This window comes from Nuphar pumila, chromosome 10 (assembly GCF_984573655.1).
Source record: "Nuphar pumila chromosome 10, dmNupPumi1.hap1.1, whole genome shotgun sequence".
Classification (NCBI taxonomy): Eukaryota; Viridiplantae; Streptophyta; class Magnoliopsida; order Nymphaeales; family Nymphaeaceae; genus Nuphar; species Nuphar pumila.
Genome location: NC_143258.1, coordinates 5,621,760 through 5,642,412, shown reverse-complemented (window position 1 = coordinate 5,642,412; position 20,653 = coordinate 5,621,760). Strand labels below are relative to the sequence as shown.

General features: G+C 35.7%; 1 protein-coding gene across 2 annotated transcripts in view; it reads left to right on the top strand.

Moving 5' to 3' along the window:
* Nucleotides 1-15,639, top strand: part of LOC149823339 (transcription initiation factor IIE subunit beta-like) — a 40,117-nt gene extending 24,478 nt beyond the window's left edge. The window contains exons 2-6 of one of the 2 annotated variants that reach the window (XR_016435070.1): nucleotides 562-881; nucleotides 12,864-12,995; nucleotides 13,728-13,844; nucleotides 14,645-15,075; nucleotides 15,340-15,639. Coding sequence is in view for 1 of the 2 variants with exons in the window: in XM_090020030.1 (XP_089876156.1) it covers nucleotides 621-881; nucleotides 12,864-12,995; nucleotides 13,728-13,844; nucleotides 14,645-14,980 (846 nt within the window). In the remaining variant the exon portion in view is untranslated. Of the gene's footprint in view, nucleotides 1-561; nucleotides 882-12,863; nucleotides 12,996-13,727; nucleotides 13,845-14,644; nucleotides 15,315-15,339 lie in introns of those variants that run through there. The other variant, XM_090020030.1, reaches the window with a different exon arrangement.
* Nucleotides 15,640-20,653: the final 5,014 nt, after the last annotated feature.

The following is a 20,653-nucleotide window of genomic DNA, read 5'->3' as shown; positions in this document are numbered from 1 at the left end:
GTTACCAGAGTAAGAAGTGGATGCAAGAAGAGATGCATGAAGCATGATGTGCAAAGCCAGTGTTTTAAAACTGACTTAATCTGTAAAGGCTGAAGTATTTTGCAAGCATAAGAGAAAGCAAGCAAGACGCAATAATAGACAATAGGAAGTAACATAAAACAAAAAGAAAAGAAACGAAAGAAAGGAAAAGATAAGACCTATGTTTTTAAGTGTGAAAGAAGAGGGGGTTTCACACTTTTTTTTTGATAGAAGGGTTTCACACTTCCGAAGCAAGCTTCCAGTAGTTGTGCTTTTGACTCTATGGACACTCATAACCCAAATCTGGCCAAGATAGGGCTCTTTTATTTATTTTTTGATGTGCAAATGCTCATCCCATCTGTTATAACCAACTTAGACCACCGACTGATTGGAATGTGTGAGATCTGGATGAGAACTCAAAATTGAATGATAAAAAATCTGTGTGTGTGTGTGTTCGCCTGTACGCATTTAAGCATACATACTCATACATTTACACCTTATATTCAGCAGCCTGCAACTCATCTTTTAACTTTCTTTTTTTAGGTTGTTGGAGCTTTCTGCCTGCTTGAGACCACTTTGTAATATACCAGTCCATATTCTTTATGGATCTAAAGGAAAAACTAAATAAATTCAGGAATCAGCAGGAGAAGTGCCAGTCAACCCTTGTAGGCATTGCTGCCCAAACAACATCTTCAAAGGCAAAGCAGCCTCATAGGGCCACTCCTGCAGCTTCTACAGTTTCACAGAGATCCCCTGTTCCAACCAAATTTTCAAATGATACTGAAAGACTTCAGTATATCAATGCTATTAGAAAATCCACAGCTGGTGCACAGATCAAACGTGTTATAGACCTGCTTTTCGAGGTATCAGTTAACTGCAATTTTTGTTTTTGTTTCCTGTCTGCTAGAATATAAAATTTAGACATCTTAAAATGATTTCAAATGATTCACGACTAATGTTTTGTCTTGGCTTGTGACTTGGGCAAGTCTATATATATAGTAGTACCATACTGTGTAGTAAACCCCATTTAAAAGGTCATAGTTGCAAGTGCTTTTTGGTTAATCTGAACCTGTAGATGTGTTTATCATGGGCTGCATGTTTTAAATCAAATTATTTCAATGGGAACACCTGATAAGTTTTTTGCTATAAAATATAAAGTTCTAGTGTAGTTGGGCCGTTTATTTTTAGATTTATTTAGAAACCTATCTAAACATAAAATTTCCTGATAAAATATTTTTGTAGTAGATAAACTATAAAAAATCACTTTTGTGGAAATATGCAATAAAAAAAGGTCTACTAGATAGCAGCATGGTACTAAAAGTCAGTTTATATGTAACACGGACTTTAACCTTCTGAAAGCAACAGGTTTTATGCTGATCCAGGTCAACTAGGACAAATCACGAGTTGACCCATCAGATTTTCAAGGAATGCTTTTGTATTGTCCTTTTTTACTTAACCTATCATTTATTGATGTAGTTTGCCCTTGTCATTTCCTGAAATATTGAATTCATAGATGTGACATTGAAAAATCATACTGCTAGTTGGTGGATAACTGAGCCAAAAATGACAGTGTGGTCGGTTTAGATTTTCTGGAGCCCTTATTGAAGCCTGAAGGTTAATGTTAGTTTCTAATAAATAAATAAATAAATAATATATATATATATATACATATGGTTGCATCTATCATGGTATTACAACCCCATAACATGTGGTGGTATGCTCTTGATTTCATAGATCAAACCTGCAAAAACGAAGCAAAAACTAACCTTTGGATCTTGTTTAGCATGCTTTATTTGCTATTTTCATGTGTTTAAAGTGGACTCAAAGATGATGTTTTGGGTTATTTATTGATCATCATCATCATCTAACCATCACATGGAAGCACAATGCATTTCCTCTTTATACATAATATATATAACAACCAAAGGAAGGTACAAACCGTCCAGACCACTTTTGAAAATCAATTTTAAAAGTATTTTTTGGCAAATATGACCATACAGATGCGATCTCAATGGTAAAAACCAACTAGATTGTTCATATATATATATATACACACACACACATAGTGATGCACAACGAACCGAGCCTGCTCAAGTTTGGCTCGGGCTCAAGGCTCGGGCTCAGGCTCGACTCGGTTAAGCTTGTGCATGCTTTAAATGAGCCAAGCTTGAACATGGTTCTAAGGCTCGGACGAGCAAACGAGCTGAGCTTGATCAGCCTACCGAGCTTGATAAAGCTCGGTAGGCTCGATAAAGCTCGGATACAAGTATATATATAATATATTTGCAATTCTATTCAACAAGTTATTTTAGTGTAATGGGTAGGCCGTTGCCTTTTTATCAAAAGGCTCATAGTTCGAATTCTGTTTCACTTTTCCTGCTGTTAATATAGAGTACTTTTAGTATATATATTATTTTCGGTGTTAATGACTAAAATATATGCTTTGTCTTGGTGGTGGGTCACTTGGGAATCTTGAGAGAGGTTAGGGTTTGAAACCCACACTCAGCAATATTTTTAAAAAATATTTTTTTTTGGAATGCCTTGAAGCTCGGCTCGGCTTGAGCTCAGAACAAAGTCGAGTCTGGACAAAGTCATTCAAGCTCGGCTCCGAGCTCGAGCCGAGCTTGGACAGAAATATTTTGCATCGAGCCGAGTTATTTTTCATGAGTTTTTTGTTTTGTTTTTTCTAAAATTTGACCATATGGATGTGATCTACATGCTTGGTTTTAAAGGGACTTGCTCTTGAATCATCCAATTGTGATGCATAAGCAGGATTTTTGAAGGCTTGAAAATCGACGGCTCAGAATTTTCATAAATATTCAAGTATCTAAAATCTTTTTTCTTTTCTTTTATAAAAAAAAAACATGATCCAACAGCGGATTCCTAGCAAATGGACCATGCCTAATGCATTTGGAAGGTCGGATTTGCAAAAAAAAAAGCATAAAAAATGCCTAGTTCACACTCTAGTTCTCATATTCTAGCCACACACACACACACACACACACACACACACACATATATATATATATATATAGTCACTAGAATATGATAACTAGAAATATGGTTACTAATGTGTAAACCGTGATTTTCATGGATTTTTTGTTTTTTTCTCTTGAATCTAACCGTACGGATGTGATCTACATCCTTGTTTTTATAAGAACCCGCTCTTGAATCATCCGATTTTGATGCATTAACGAGATTTTTTTTAAGGCTTTAAAATCAATGGCTCATGATCTTCATAAATATTCAAGCATTCAAAAATCATTTTTTCATCTAAGATACACGATCCAATGGTTGATTCCTAGCAAAATCACCATGCCAAGCACATCCACAGGGTTGGATTTGCAAAAAAAGTGTTGAAAATGCCCATATTTCTAGTTCTCATATGGGCATTTATGAGAACTAGAAATATGGGCATTTCCAACACTTTTTTTGCAAATCCAACCATGTAGATGTGTTCGACATGGTAACTTTACTAGGAATCAACTGTTGGATCGTGTATTTTCGATGAAAAATTGTGTTTTTTGAGTGCTTGAATATTTATGAAGATCACGAGCTGTTGATTTTAAAGCCTTAAAAGAACATCATTTATGCGCCATAATTGGATGATTCAAGAGTTGGTCCTTATAAAACCAATCATGTAAATCACATCTGTATGGTTAGATTTAAGAGAAAAGATTGAAAATTGCAGTTCACATGGTAGTTTTCATATTTCCAGTTCTCATATATATATATATATATATATATATATATATATATATACACACACACACACGAGAAAAGGTGATCCAATAGTCGGGGCAGAATGAGAAAAGGTGTTAGATGTATACAGGGTTTTCTGGTGATCCAAAATCAATGACTATGAAGGCATCAAATTTTCCCGACTCATAAAAATACATTTTCTCGTCGAAAAACATGATCCAAGAGTCCATTCCCACTAATTTGTGCATGCTAAACACATCTAACGGTTCAGATCTATCATAAATCACTTCAAACTATGGGGCCTAACGGGGCAGAACGAATATGTTCAGTTCTCTCTCTCTCTCTCTCTCTCTCTCTCTCTCTCTCTATATATATATATATATATATATATATATATATATATATATATAAGGGGGACCTTCCTTTGGTCCATCCAACCAAAGGAAGGTACAAACCATCCAAACAACTTTTAAAAATCACATTTAAAAGCATTTTTTGGCAAATCCATGGAGATGTGATCTTCATGATAAAAAACCTAAGAACTTGTTAAATTGTATCTCTATTTTTGTGTACATATATTTATATATATATACCGAGAGATACATGTACATATATGTATGATACATATATGTACATGTATCTATCGATATATATATATATATACATGTATCTATCGATATATATATATATATATATATATATATATATATATATATATATATATATATATATATATATATATATATATATATATATATATATATTTCCCAACATGTAACCCGTAAGGGTATTTCAGTATTTTCCCCTTTTGCGCATATTCACATTAGTGAATATGATTGTAATTTATTTTTTATTTTTTCTTTCTTTTTCTTTTTCTTTTCCTTTTCTTTTCTTTTCTTCTTTTTCTTTTTTCTTGTTGACTTAAGTCAACCTTGGAGCGGGTCCAACACTAGACGTTGGACTTGGACCCCTCCAACTGTTAGATTTCTAACTGTTAGAGGGGCTCCAACGTCTAGTGGGAGCCCCTCCAAGGGTCCCTCTTGTGTATAAATGGGGGTGAACCCCCCTCATAACAGTATTCAATGCTTGGAGCATTGTTCTCCAATTGTTCAATAAGATTCTTTATATTTTTGCATGTGTTCTTCATTTGTACCTTGAGTACATTTTGTTCTAAGTGTTCTTGTGCCTTTGTGCACATATCCCTTTGTGGAGTTGGAGCTTGGTTTGCACACTATCTCCTTTTTGAGATATTTTCACATGGTATCAGAGCCAGGTTGGTGATAGAGGATCGTGGGATTCTTCGTTTTTTGAGTGCCTCGAAAAACGTGCCTTTGGTATTTTGAAGATTGAAGTGGTGGATCTTGCTTCTCCAATATTTTAGAAGAATCTTACGTCAAGTAAGATTTGAAAAACCTTTTATGGTACGTATTTGTTCTCCACTCTCTAATGGGTGAAAAAGAGTCGCATTTTTCACTTGGTTTTAAATTAAATGACTCACTCTATCATGTTTGGGCCGGGAATATGGAGGCTCACATTAAGGGGAAAGGGCTTTGGGGATACGTCAAAGGAACCATTCATGAACCCGAACCTAAGATCACCATTATGGAGATGAGAAATCAAGGTTCTTGATGGTGAAGAGAGAGAAAAAGCCTTTGAAGAATACAACAAAAAGCATGAAGAATGGGAGATGACGAACTACAAAATTCTTTCGTGGTTCTTCTCTTCCGTTTAAACAAAAATAAATGCCAATATCTTGAAATTCAAGAAAGCGTTTCAAGTATGGGAGTATCTTGAAAGAATGTATACTTTAAGAGACTTGTTCCATAAATATTATCTCCAAAAGAAGGCTTTAACTCTTCAACAATGTGAAATGACCGTTATAGAATACTTTGCCGAGTTATCCACGGTTTGGCATGAACTTGCTCTCCAAGAACCTAATTGGAGTGGAGAGGCAATTGAGTTAAGAGTCAAACAATTAGAAGAGGATCACTTCTTCAACTTTTTAAATGGGCTTAGACCCAAATTCGAACAAACTAGGTCCTCTCTTTTGTCTTCGTTTTCCTCTCCTTCATTGGAAGATGTGCTTATCAAACTAAGTGGAGAAGAAACTAGATTGGGGATGAATAAAACCAATCAAAGTGTGTTAGCCGTTCCTTCGAAGGATGAGGATGAGGGTGCTTATGCCGTCTCAAGACTGGGGAATAATGTCAAAACATATAAACCCCCTCACTTCAACAAAGGTCAAGGAGGAAGAGAAAATGATGGGCATTATGGAAGAAGAGACTATAGCAAGATCATATGCCACTTTTGCAAAGAACCGGGATACATTAAACCGGTATGTCCTAAATGGAAAAAGATGGTGGCTATGTCTACAAATTTCCAACCAATCAAGGAGGAAGGACCTTCAACCTCCAACCATGGCACTTTAATGGAAGCTCTTCAACCTCTCCTCAAGGGATCCGTCTCTGGAGCCGCCATGACCACCTTCCCTCCTCCTGGTAAGACTCTTTGGCTCTTAGACTCGGGTGCATCCTTTCATATGACTCAAAATGTTTTTGCTCTTTCTAAATACACAAAGAATTTTTCTCCTTTTGTTTCTATTGCGGATGGGGCTTCTCTTGAAATAAAAGGAATTGGAGATTTTGAAAAACAAGGATTTTCTATTCCTAGAGTTGATTTATCCCAAAATTAAATTTAAATTTGCTTTCCGTCTCTCAACTATCGGATCATGGGTGTGATATCAAGTTCTCATCAAATAAATGTTGGATATAGGATCACCGGTCCTGGAAGTTGATTGGGGAAGGCTTTAGGAAGGGAGATCTATACTTCATGGAATTTCTTCAAATTCCAAAACAATCTTTTTGTAATATTGCCCAACATAAAGATATAAATGTTTGGCATAAACGCCTTGGGCATCCAAATATTGCCAAGCTCTCTCATTTACATTTTGCTAAAACTTTATGTAAAGATAATTTCAATTGTAATGATTGTATTCTTGGTAAAATGAGAAGCTTACCTTTTGGACAAAGAACTATGTTTTCATCTAAACCTTTTGAAATTGTGCATTCGGATGTATGGGAACCGGCACCCGTAGTGTCTAAAAGAGGTTTTTCATATTATGTTATCTATGTTGATGACTTTTCAAGATATAGTTGGATATACTTCCTCAAGCATAAACATGAGTTTTTTTCTACCTTTAAGTTTTTTCATTTAAAAGTGGGGTTAATACGAGTCAGATAGATTTTTTCCTACTTAGAAAGAGAGATAGGGGTTGTTGCATCGATTGTAAGGTTATACCAGGAGAAAGTGTAGCTACACAACATAGAGTCTTAATTTTAGATCTTAGAATTAGACAATGCCGCAAAAGGGATAGACATAGGATAGATCCTAGAATTAAGTGGTGGGCACTGAAAGGAGCTAAACAAGGAATGTTTGTAGAGCAGGTAGTTAAGGAAGTTGATTGGTGTCTCGAGGAGGATTCAGAATCAATGTGGAATAAGATAGCGGGTGATATGAGAAAAGTAGCTAAGGAGGTATTGGGTGAGTCTAAAGGCGGTGCACCACTAGGTAAGGATACATCATGGTGGAACGAGGATGTCAAATTAGCTATTAAGGTTAAAAGAGAGTGTTATAGAAATCTAAGTAAGAGTCGTGATAATGAGAATTTGGAGAAGTATATGATAGCAAAGAAGGAAGCTAAAAAAGTTGTTCGAAACGCGAGGGCTAAGGTATATAAGGAGGTTTATGACAAGTTGGATACCAAAGAAGGCGAGAAGGATATTTATAGGCTTGCAAAGATGAGAGATAGGAAATCGAAGGATTTGGGTATGGTTAGATGTATCAAAGATGAAACGCAAAGGGTTTTAGTCAAAGATGAGGAGATTAAGGAGAGATGGAAAGATTATTTTGATAAGCTATTTAATGATAGTCATGCTCAAGATCTTGGAGACTTCTCCATTCCTTTTCATGAGATAAATCGTGACTTCATGCGCAAGATTCAAAAGAAAGAAATTGCAGAGGCTTTGAAGAAAATGAAATCAAGAAGGGCAGTTGGCCCAGATGGTATACCTATCGAGGCTTGGAAATGCTTGGGAGAGAAAGGTTTAGAATGGTTGACAAATCTTTTTAACTTGATTTGGCGAACAAATAAGATGCCTAATGAGTGGAGGAAGAGTACTTTGGTGCCTTTATATAAGAATAAGGGTGATATACAAGATTGCACAAACTATCGTGGTATAAAACTCATGAGTCATACTATGAAACTTTGGGAGAGGGTGATTGAGTCTAGGTTGAGGAAGGTTGTCATGATATCGGAGAATCAATTTGGTTTTATGCCTGGAAGATCAACTATGGAAGCTATACATCTTCTTAGACAACTTATTGAAAGATATAGAGAGAGGAACAAAGATTTGCATATGGTTTTTATTGATTTAGAGAAGGCATACGATAGAGTACCTAGGGACGTTCTCTGGTGGACAATGATGAAGAAATGTGTTTCTCTCAAGTACATTAGTATAATTAAAGATATGTATGAAGGAGTAGTAACCAATGTCCGCACTTGTGGAGGGGTGACAACCAATTTCCCGATAACGGTTGGGTTACATCAAGGATCTGCTTTAAGCCCTTTCCTATTTGCAATAGTGATGGATGAGCTTACGAGATCAATTCAAGAAAATGTACCGTGGTGTATGTTGTTTGCTGATGATATTGTTTTGATTGATGAGTCTAGAGCTGGGGTTAATGCTAAGTTAGAATTATGGAGACAGACATTGGAAGCTAGAGGTTTTAAGTTGAGTAAGAGTAAGACTGAATATATGGAATGTCGGTTTAGTAAGCAACGAAGTAGTGATGGGAGTGTAGTGAAGCTTGGTGAGCAAGATATACCGGTGAATGATTATTTCAAATATTTGGGATCCATCATTCAAAAGTATGGAGAAATTGATGGAGATGTAAATCATAGGATAAAGGTTGGGTGGATGAAATGGAAAAGTGCTACTGGAGTGCTGTGCGATCGTAGAATGCCATTGCGGTTAAAGGGAAAGTTTTATAGGACGACTATTAGACCCGCTTTACTATATGGTACGGAATGTTGGGCTGCCAAGAGACATCATATTCAAAAAATGAGTGTAGCTGAGATGCGGATGCTTAGATGGATGTGTGGAAATACAATAAAAGATAAGATTCGGAACGAAGAGATACGTAAGAAGGTAGGTGTTGCACCCATTGAAAATAAGATGCGAGAGAATCGTTTACGGTGGTTTGGACATATTCGGCGAAGGCCTAATGATGCTCCAGTTAGAAGGTTGGAGAAATGGAAAAATATATTAGTTAAAAGAGGTCGGGGTAGGCCTTGGAAGACTTGGATGGAGATGATAGGAAAGGATATGAATGCTTTGAACCTCACCGAGGACATGGCGTTGGATAGAAATGATTGGAGGAAAAGGATTCATGTGGAAGACCCAAAATGAATTTCTTTTTTGGTTCATATCGCTGACCCCAATTGTTTTGGGATGAAGGCGTAGTTGTTGTTGTTGTTGTTGTTGTTGTTGTTGTTGTTGTTGTTGTTTAAGTTTTTTCATATGATACAAAATCAATTCAATAGTAAATTACAAATATTTAGAACCGACTCCGTAGGAGAATACCTTTCAAATGAGTTCAAAAGTTACATTGAAAATAATGGAATCGTTCATCAAAGGTCTTGCCCCAAAACACCTCAACAAAATGGACTAGCAGAATGAAAACATAGACATATAATAGAAACTAAAAGGACCTTACTCATTTCTCAAAAGATTTCAAAAAGATTTTGGGCCGAAGCGGCTCTTGCATCTGTTTATCTCATAAATCGACTTCCTTCGAAAAATTTGAATCAAATATCCCCTTTTGAAACCTTGTACAAAAAGGAACCCGACTACAATAGACTAAGAATTTTTGGTTGTAAATGTTTTGTCCCCACCGATAAAAATGATAAACTATCTCCAAAAGCTATCCCTTGTGCATTTTTGGGATATTCCGAAACACAAAAAGGATTTAGGTGTTATGATATTAAAAATGACAAACTATATGTCTCAAGAAACGTAACCTTTTTAGAAAACATGAGTGGTTTTGAAGAACATAAAACTCATGAAGATAATGCCGACTACTCTTTTTTGTTTGAGTTATTATCTAGGAACGAAGACTTGTTTAGCGATGATGAATTAAATGAGGACGAGGACTTAAGTGAAAGTATTTCACAACCCATCCAACATGTAGAAGAAATAACAGTTGAACCAATTACCTATACACATAGAGATAAAAGTACTTTTAGAAGTGCAATAGAGAAGTATAGCGACCTTAGTGAATCTTCCAGCCGCTCTCGAAGAACAGAAAGACCTAGGAAAAATCCTTCTAGATTTATATCCTATGAATCTTTCTCCCCAAAACATAGGGCATGTCTCAGTGCCATTCACTCATATCAAGAGCTTAGGAACTTTGAAGAAGCTAATAAAATAATAGAATGGAGGGACGCCATGGATAATGAACTTAGAGCCCTCAATAAAGCTAAAACTTGGATCTTTCAATATCTTCCAAAAGGAAAGAAATCAATAGGATGTAGATGGGTTTTTAAAGTCAAAACCAAGAGTGATGACACTCTTGAAAGATATAAAGCCCGCCTTGTCGCAAAAGGATATAGCCAAGAATACAAAATTGATTACGAAGAAACCTTTGCTCCTATTGCTCGGATGGTCACTGTAAGATGTTTGATCACCATTGCATCTATTAAAAAATAGAGCATTTACCAAATGGATGTTAAAAATGTCTTTTTAAATGATGATCTTAATGAAGAAGTTTACATGGATTCTCCTCCTGGCATGGACGTACCAAAGGGAAAAGTCTTTCGTTTGCAAAAAGCACTCTATGGTTTAAAACAAGCTCCTAAGGCTTGGTATGATCGATTTAATGAAGTTATGATTCAAGAAGGTTTTGCTTCATGCTATACTGACACTGCTATGTTTGTCAAAAGGTCTAATGCAGGAATTATGATTTTATTATTGTATGTTGATGACATGTTGATAACAGGTAGTGATATAAAAGGCATCAAAAGTATTAAAACTATTTTAAAAGAAAGGTTTGAAATGTCAGATTTGGGGTATTTGACATACTTTCTTGGTATAGAGGCAGCCTACTCTCATAGAGGCTATTTCTTGTCTCAAACTAAACTTGCGTGTGAGATTCTTGATAAATCAGGTATTTCTGAAGATAAAATCTGTGAGACTCCTAAAATTGTGGGATCAAAGATAAAGATCAATGATGGGATTCCTTTGGAAGATCCTACTCCATACCGACAACTTGTGGGATCTCTGATGTATCTTAGCATCACAAGGCAAGACATCTCGCATGCTGTGCACACTACAAGCCAATTCCAGCATGCTCCTACCTCCGTCCATATGGGCACAGTTCTCCGAATTGTCAGATACATAAGGGGAACCTTAAATAAGGGAGTCTTTCTTTCCTCATCTTCTGAGTTAAATTTGATTGCATATACTGACTCTGATTGGGGAGGTGACCCAAATAATCGTCACTCTACTACAGGTTTTTGTATTTTTCTAGGTGAATCTCTGATCTCATGGAGATGCAAGAAACAACAAAAGGTGACTCTATCATCCACAGAAGCAGAATATTGAGCCATTGCTTCTACAACCATGGGAATTGTGTGGATTCATCAACTGATGCAAGACATGAGGATTCAGGTTCAAGGACCTACCAAGTTGTGTTGTGATAATAAAAGTGCAATCTACATTGCTAAAAATCACACGTTCCATGAACATACAAAGCATATTGAGATGAACTGCCACTACGCTTGACAAGCATATTTGCAAGGAATTATAGATCTTCCCTACGTGACCTTAGAGTATCACTTGGCAGATTTCTTCACCAGGGCTCTTTGCTCTCTAAGATTCAATTTTCTTCTTGGCAAACTTTCAGTCATTGCGCCCTAAGTTTGAGGGAGGGTGTTAAATTGTATCTCTATTTTTGTGTACATATATTTATATATATATACTGAGAGATACATATATATATATATATATTCCAACATGTAACCCGTAAGGGTATTTCAGTATTTTCTCCTTTTGCGCATATTCACATTAGTGAATATGATTGTACTTTATTTTTTATTTCTTTTTCTTTTCCTTTTCTTCTTTTTCTTTTTTCTTGTTGACTTAAGTCAACCTTGGAGGGGGTCCAACACTAGACGTTGGACCCCTCCAACGGTTAGATTTCTAACCGTTGGAGGGGCTCCAACGTCTAGTGGGAGCCCCTCCAAGGGTCCCTCTTGTGTATAAATGGGGGTGAACCCCCCTCATAACAGTATTCAATGCTTGGAGCATTGTTCTCCAATTGTTCAATAAGATTCTTTATATTTTTGCATTTGTGTTCTTCATTTGTACCTTGAGTACATTTTGTTCTAAGTGTTCTTGTGCCTTTGTGCACATATCCCTTTGTGGAGTTGGAGCTTGGTTTGCACACTATCTCCTTTTTGAGATATTTTCACAGAACTGACTCTTATTGCAGACTTTTTTGATGCATAGATTGGATTTTTATGATCTAGAAAACTTCAAAATTTTCAAACTGGTGATTTTTAGCACATTACAAAATCTTACGTACACCAAAAAAATTTGCTACAAGAGCTAGACCTTGTACATGTGTTCAACATGGTTTGGTCATTACGGATCACAATTTGGATCATCTTTTTCTGACATAAAAATATGATTTTTAGAGTAAAGAAATTTTCGTATATTGTGGGCTGTTGATTTTTGAAGCCCATGGACAATCAACTTACATGTTGCAAAAACATGATAAACTATGTAAATCACATCTATGAGGTTAGATCTACAAGAAAAGAGGAAAATGTGAACAAAAATCATTTTTGACTAGATTGCATGTACAAACGATGCAGTAAGTTTATATCCGATATATATACATATATAATGTTGAGAGAGAGAGAGAGAGAGAGCTTGGAAGGAGACTGGTTAAAGGTTCTGTTTTTTTGCCTAAAGTGTGCATTCTTTAAATTAGTTTGCGAGTGGTTGGATATCTATGCTAGATTACTTCCTGTCTAAGTGTTGACTGAATTCTCCCCCTTTTCTTTTTCCATATTTGTGTAGACAAGGCAAGCCCTCACGCCAGAGCAAATCAATGAGGCCTGTTATGTTGATTTCAATTTAAACAAGACTGTCTTTGACAGTTTAAGGAAGAATATCAAAGTGAATTATGATGGGAGGTGCTTTTCTTACAAGGTACATTTATTTTGCAGTCATTTAACATATATGGTTTGCTAATGCTGGTTCGTCTTTCAGTTTCTGGAATCTGTGTACATAAAAATACGTAGGAGATATTGGGGGCTGGAACACGTGTCTTCATTTTGTAAAATTTTACAATAGGCCTTTTTCCTGTAAAATCTTAGGCTGTTGCTGAAATTAAGGAAGAGACAGTGCCCTCTTTGGAGGCTTTTGGGTCTGGGTAAGGTGTGACGCCAAAAGACTTCTTGGCTGTAGCCGCAAAACATTTGCTGGACAACAGCAACAAAACCTAGGAGTGAAATTCAAGGCTTAATTTCACAAATTAAGATTGTAAAAACATCAGTTAATAGAAGTAGAACATATTGAAAACAGTAATTTTTTTGGAAATACCACATAAAGAGTAAATCTTTTGTTTTGTTTTTAAATGTCAACTTAAAGATTTGTTTTCTAATGCTTTATTGCTGTTAAAAATAATGTTATCCAAGAAAAAAAATTCAATGATGTTCTGGCCAAGGATGCTTATGTATACTCTGGCAGTTGTATTTTGTGTATGAGCGGATGGAGCATATTGTAAAAAGTCATGCCTGCTCCAGGAAAATGTAAATTCAAAATATATAATTTCTATCTTGCAATAAAATTTATACTTTCATAATTTTTATACTAAGTTTGTCCTTTTTTTTCTAATGCACGGCTAAAACACCCGATTTATCCGGTTTCTTTGATATGCAGTCAAAACATAACATAAAGAGCAAACAAGAACTTCTGGTTCTTATACGTAAAGTTCCAGAGGGAATTGCAGTCATTGACCTCAAGGATGCATACCCATCTGTCATGGAAGATTTGCAGGTACGTGATTATTGGTTTTAAAGTGCTATCAGTTGCATGCTGGGCACAGTTGTATTGTCCTTTTAATTGGAATTTGTATGATTGCAGATCCTCTCATTATTATCATCTGTCGTACAATTTGGTGTCGCCTTTGATGATTCAAAAGTTGCAGAATTAAATTTTATTCATTCTCTTGCCTATCACTTGATATACAAATCTTTATGGAATTGCATTAATTTCAAGTTTGTGAAGGTTATAATAAGTTCTTTTGGGAAACTCGTATGATGTAGAGTTTTCTGAAGTTCATAAAATTTTTTGAGAAATTGTTCAGTTTGCGGCTCTGTTTAGGAGCATTCCATTTGGATGGGAACACTGTTTCCATGTGTTGCCAAAACATATTTTTGTCAAAATTTGGTGTCGCCCAAATATGGTGCTTGCTAAAATGTGGTGTTGGGGATGGAGTTGCCAAGAAAATCCTCTTGCAAATGTTGTTGAAATGTGGTGTTGAGGATTCTAACTCCATCCCCAATGCAGTATTTTGGCAAAACCACATTTCCCAAACAACCGAGGGTGTCGGGGAAACTACAACTTGTTGCTCCCAGATCGTAGACGGTGTTGGGGAAACTGCAGTGCACCTTCAATTAAAGGCTTCCCAACAGAGTCGAGAGATTTTCATTACTTTTATGTGTGCATGAGAGCATGCATGTGTGTGTGTGAGAGCCAAGATATTTTCTTCTTTTATGTGTGTGCATGAGAGCATGCACGTGTGTTTGTTTGTGTGGTATATTCTTTTCCACTAACAGTCCAGAGACCACTTTCAGGTTCTTAAAACAGCTGGCGATGTTTGGTTGCTCTCAAACTTGGACTCTCAGGAGGATATTGTGTATCCAAATGATCCAAGGTCAGTAATCAAGGTAGATGATGACCTCAAGCAGCTTTTCAGAGGGATTGAATTGCCTAGGGACATGGTCGACATAGAGAAGGACCTGCAGAAGAATGGGATGAAACCAGCAACCAACACTGCCAAAAGAAAAGAAGTGGCACAGCAGGGAATCAAGCCTAAACCAAAGCAGAAGAAGCGTGAGTTTAACAAGAGGACCAAACTGACCAATGCCCATCTTCCAGAGCTCTTTAATTTTAATGTTCCCGGTTCATGAGAATCACAGGCACAAAGATCATCTCGATTATCGGGCGACTTTCAAATTTTTTTGCTGAGGTTGATGACTGCACTACAATAGTTGGTCCATTTAAGGTGCACTATTTTTCAATCATATTTACTTGAGCTGATACTTTAATAATCATACAAAAGGGTCACCATCATCATCATCTTCAAGTATTAACCCCCCCATGTGGGATCAGTTTTCTCATTTCTGTGTCCTTGTTCTTCATGGTTATGATGATTCTGTATAGATGGATTCATCTTCCCCATCTGTGTGTAATATAGCTAATGTATTGTCTCACTTGATTGTCATATATGAAACATTTTACAAATTCCTGGCTTTTTTTATTCATGTAGGATTTGCTATATTATTATGTGTGCATGTGACGTTGAGGGGCAGAAAGAGACATAGTAGTGACATGGTGACTGTATAGATTCTAAATCTCAAGCCAACACTAACATCCTGCCACATGTAAAAGTCGGGCAATGTCAGCGTATTAAGAAAGCAAATGTATCTGTATTAAGAAAAAAATGAATGAAATGGTTGTTGCCACACTTTTACACTGGCAGCCCCTAAGTTGTGTAAATTGTCAGATCTTGTCCAGCATGACTTCTGCCTGGAAGATCGGTTGCTGCTCAGAATTAGAGCAAAACAAATGCATGTTTGCAATGTATGAGTTTGTGATGTTTTTGAGAACATCTTTCTCAAGTGTGGTTCAGTGGGAAGGTTCATCTGAACAGCAGGAGCAGATACATGGGCGCAACCATGTTGACACCAACATTGGTGTTTGTCATAAAATCGTAGAGAAATCGGCTTTGAGATTTGCTCTGTTGTTATAGATCTATCTTTTCATTACTCATAACCTGATGGTTGTACATTATATACAGTATAAGATTTCACAGCTTCTGTCTGTCACTATTTTTGATGCATAAACGTATTTACATAATCTTTTAGACATAAAGAATCTCATAGACAACAGTGATTCTTCTAGTAGCAGGCATATTGCAGATCATGTTTCAGTTGCTAATTGATTAATGAAACTGCTCCTGTTCATGGATAGGATGAGTATATGCACGTGTTTGAGTAGTCATCATGTTCCATCCTATTTTTTAATGGATGATTATGGATCTTGTGTAAGTTCGGATATGCATGAGACATTGATTTGCCAACAGAGAGAAAAGAACATCAAACCAAAGAAGCTTCTTTCATCGTGAAAACCTTCTTTGTTTGCATAGGGGGATATCACAAGAGTTTGTTGTCTAATTTCTTAATATTAGGTTTTCATGAAGTTAATTACATTCTCCTTTATGATTACGAGTGCAAGTTTGATGTAATCATCAATAATCATGTTTGTTTGCGCAAATGCATGCTGCCACTCTAAATTCCCACATAGTTCCTGAAATTTGAGTTTGATTACCTTGTCTTTGGACTGTTTAATTAATTCTGCATGAAGTTTTCATGTTTGCAGAAGATAAATTGCAAAATTAAATACTATCAATGTCACAAATCTTGTTCTTGAGAAAATTTCAAGATGTTTAGAATTTTTTTTGTTTTGGACTGCTTAATTAATTCTGCATGAAGTTTTCATGTTTGCATAAGATAAATTGCAAGACAATAGATATAAATACTATCAATGCCACAAATCTTGTTCTTGAGAATTTCGTGATGTTTAGAAAATTTTGGTTTTTCTCAGGAAAATGTCAGCATATAAAGAATATAAAAGATTTGATATAAATAATCTAAAAATGTTAAAAATTTAACTTATCACATTAATATTGGTATAACAATAATGATATTTTCAAACTTGTGACATTTTGAACAATATTAATTTTTCCAGTATTATATCGGCCTTTGAAAATTTCGTGACTAAATCACAATATTTATTTTCAAAATTTCAGCAATATTTGTGACATTAGTAGACTATTTGACAGTGCTGATTATCTAGTAAACTCCATTGGCTTTCTATAATTTATTGAGCGCTTCATGGATAGGATCTTACAGGTATAGTCACTGAATTTTATTTGATATATTAATATTAACACAATTTTTTTTAACAACATTAAAAAACAATGTCCAAAATACACCAAAATTTCATAACGCAAAAATCAGTTTCTATGTCGAAACAATTCGATAAAAAACTTGCTTCCTAGTAACAACCAAGAAAAGAAAGGGCTCTGCTCAACTGGTAGGGGCAACTTGTGAATGCCACCAAGTTGACAGGACGTCACAAGTTCAAAACCTGCGGGTGGCATCCCTTGCCGTAAGGTCGAAGCATGGCCAGGGGGACCTCGCCGGTTTTACCAATCAACCGGAGGCCAGCCAATGTATACTCAGTGATATGGGGGGTGGGGAAGACGTTCTTAGAGAATTCACCACAGTAATTTTAATCCCAACAAATTTTAAAATGACATGATTGTTTCATGTGTGCGCTGTCAGGACTGTGGTCATCTTAGTAATTTTAATCTGGCCTGTACCACCGTCCGATTCTGATCCTGAACGAAAGCTCTACTGATTGGTTTCGCAACCACTGATTTGTATGTTCATGACACTGGATCCTAACACCATCTCACCATTGCCTATACTATAAACCTGCAAAAAAACAATGAGAGCCAAACGGGATTTAACAAGGGTTGTAAACGGGTCGAATTATATGGGTCCAAGTCCATCCTTTTTATTAGCAGTTGGACTTGACTCGTCTAGGTTAGATGGTGCCATCGGACATTATGCAGTCCAAATCTAACCTGTGATCGACCAAGCCTTGCAGATGGATGAAACCACATTCATAAGAAACTTTTACTTCAAAGAAGGTTGGCTGGATGTGGGTCTAATAGACATCCCCTGGACCAAGTCATTCTCAGACCAGATCCGGCTGTGTCAGGCCAGATCTGGGACCGTCCCACCGATGTCCCAAATCTTGTGAATGGGATTTTCCATGGAAAATCTTGCCATAAATTAAAACAAAATTGTTTTTTTAGTAGAATCACAGAAAAATATCAGCATATCTTAAATTTAAAAATGGGTTAATATTTAGTCAGGTTGCCACTACTACATGTTGAGTAGAGTTGCCATCCTTTTTTCTTTACATATTTTTTGGTTTTTTTTGGCAGGTTGGACCATGTGAACAACAATAGAAAAGTTGTTTTGGATCATACAATTATGATGCAGCATCAACCTCTCTTTCTGCCTCTCTCTCTCTCCATTAATATTTATAGTAAACAAAGAGAAACCCTGAAAACCCTAATCCTTAAATGTTTATGAGATAGATCCAATTCTAAACTATGATCTAAATATGACCCAAGAACTAATATTCAACTAAATAACTACAAAAAAACTCAAATAATAAAATGAACCTTTATGGGACCCAGTAGTGTCTCGTTGTTGCTCCTGCGTCAGTTCTCTAGCAAATAAATCATGTTGAACACATTCATGGGTGGATTGGGTTGATACAGCCAGCACGCATGATTTCCAGCTAAGTTGAACAACCAAATCAATGTGATCAAATATTATTCCTTTAAAAATGTAGAAAAACATATAGGACATAAAGAAAAAAGTCTAAAAAATTAAGTGTTAATATCACAAAAATATTGGATTAAAACGAGATACTTTTAAACAAGTAATATATTAAAAATATCATTTTTTTTGAATTTTTGTCGGTTTTAAAAAATTCTGCAACAAAGTATTTCCAAAGTAACGTCAATATTTGTGACTATACTTACTAAGAACATATATATAAAAACAAAATTAATCATTTGACCTGATCGTTCATGAATTTGAGATGCAGGATGAAGGACGCACTGGACAAAAATCACAATTTTTTTTTTCATTTTTAACATACATTGGGTGCGTGGAATGTCGTCCATCGCATCAATAAAAGTGTGTTATTTTTGTTCCACCCCTTGTTACGAGAAAACAGGGACGGAAAAAAAAATCGTATTGGCGGGCCCGCCCGACTCTTTCTTTCTCTCTCTCCCTCTTCTGTGCAGCTGCCAGAGGGGGTGGGGGGGCAGCCGGCGGAGGGGCTGCGGCTAGGCCGAGGGACCGGTGGAGGTGAGGGTGGTGAAGGTGAGGCCAGAGGAGGTAAGGGAGGCCAGGCAGAGGCGTGGATGTGAGGGCGGCCAGGCTGAGGGGCCAGCGGAGGTGAGGGCAGCCAGGCAGAGGGGCTTCTTCTCTTCTTCTTAGGCCTTTTTTTTTCTTCTTTGATTTTCTTTTTCTTCACCTTTTCTTCTTCTTCTTTTTGTTTTTTAAATTTTCTTCTTGATTAGGGTTTTTTTTTATTTTCTTTAATTAAAATTGTTTGATTTTTATTAATTAAGGTTTTTTCTTTGATTTTAATTGATTAGGGCTTTGAATCAAATATCTTTAAATAGGGCTTTTGTTATTTAATTTTATTAAGGCCTTCCTTTGATTTGATTAGGGCTTGGAATCAAATATCTTTAATTAAGGTTTTAGATATTTAATTCATGGTTTATTTTTCTTGTAGTTTAGGGTTTTTTTGTTTATTTGCGATTTATTTTCTTGCATTTTAGTGTTTTATGATTTAGTTATGGTTTTTGGTTTGCATATAAAAAAAATCTGAATTCTTATTTTTTTCTCAAATTATCAAAAAATGTAAACATTTTTTTCGTACTTGAATCCAGTTTGAGATCTATATTTGAAGATAAAAATCCATAATTTTTTGATAAACTTTTATAATTAGATCTAATAAGGCATTGTTTAAAGCATTTATATAAAAAAAATATCAATTCTTATTTTTTTCAAATTACCCAAATCTGAAATATTTTTTAGTTTTTAGATCCAATCCGATATCTATATCCGAAGTTAAAATTCATAATAAACATGTTAAAACACTCATATGGTTTGACGGATGAGGTTATACAATCCAAAACAAAGTAATCCAACCCATTATTCATCATTGTCAAAGTTGTCAGCACATTGTCATCAAACAATAGACATTTAGAACACAACATCCGAATACGGTCCAAACAAATATTGGACTTTGCACAGTTGTTACGGAATAAACAAAACCAGTGTTTTGTTTTGTTTTTTTTGTTCTTTTCATCCAATCCTGAACAAACTATTTAAATAATAATGGCATGTCCCTGGCATCGTGCATGACAAAAATCATAAAAAAATGTTAATTTTAACAATGGTTGGATACAACATATGCGCGAAATGTCGTTCGCTGCGTCCATAATAAGGCTCTCTCTCTCATGTGCAGTAGTCAGAGGGGCAGAGGCGAGTTCTCCCTCCCCCTTTCTTCTTTCTTCCCCTTCTTTGTTCCTCTCTCTCTCTCTCTCCTTCCTTATTCTTTCTTCTTCTTGATTAGGGCTTTTTTTTTCTTTGATTTTCATTGATTAGGTTAAGTCTTCTAAATAGCAATGGGTTTTTCTTTGATTTTTATTGACTAGGGTTTTTTTATTTGATTTTTATTGATTAGGATTTTTTCTTTATTTTTTATTGATTAGGTTAGATCTTCTAAATACTTAAGGTTCTTTCTTTGATTTTCATTTAATAGGGGGTTTTCTTTGATTTTCATTGATTAGGGTTTTTCTTTGATTTTTATTGACTAGGGTTTTTTTATTTGATTTTTATTGATTAGGATTTTTTCTTTATTTTTTATTGATTAGATTAGATCTTCTAAATACTTAAGGTTCTTTCTTTGATTTTCAT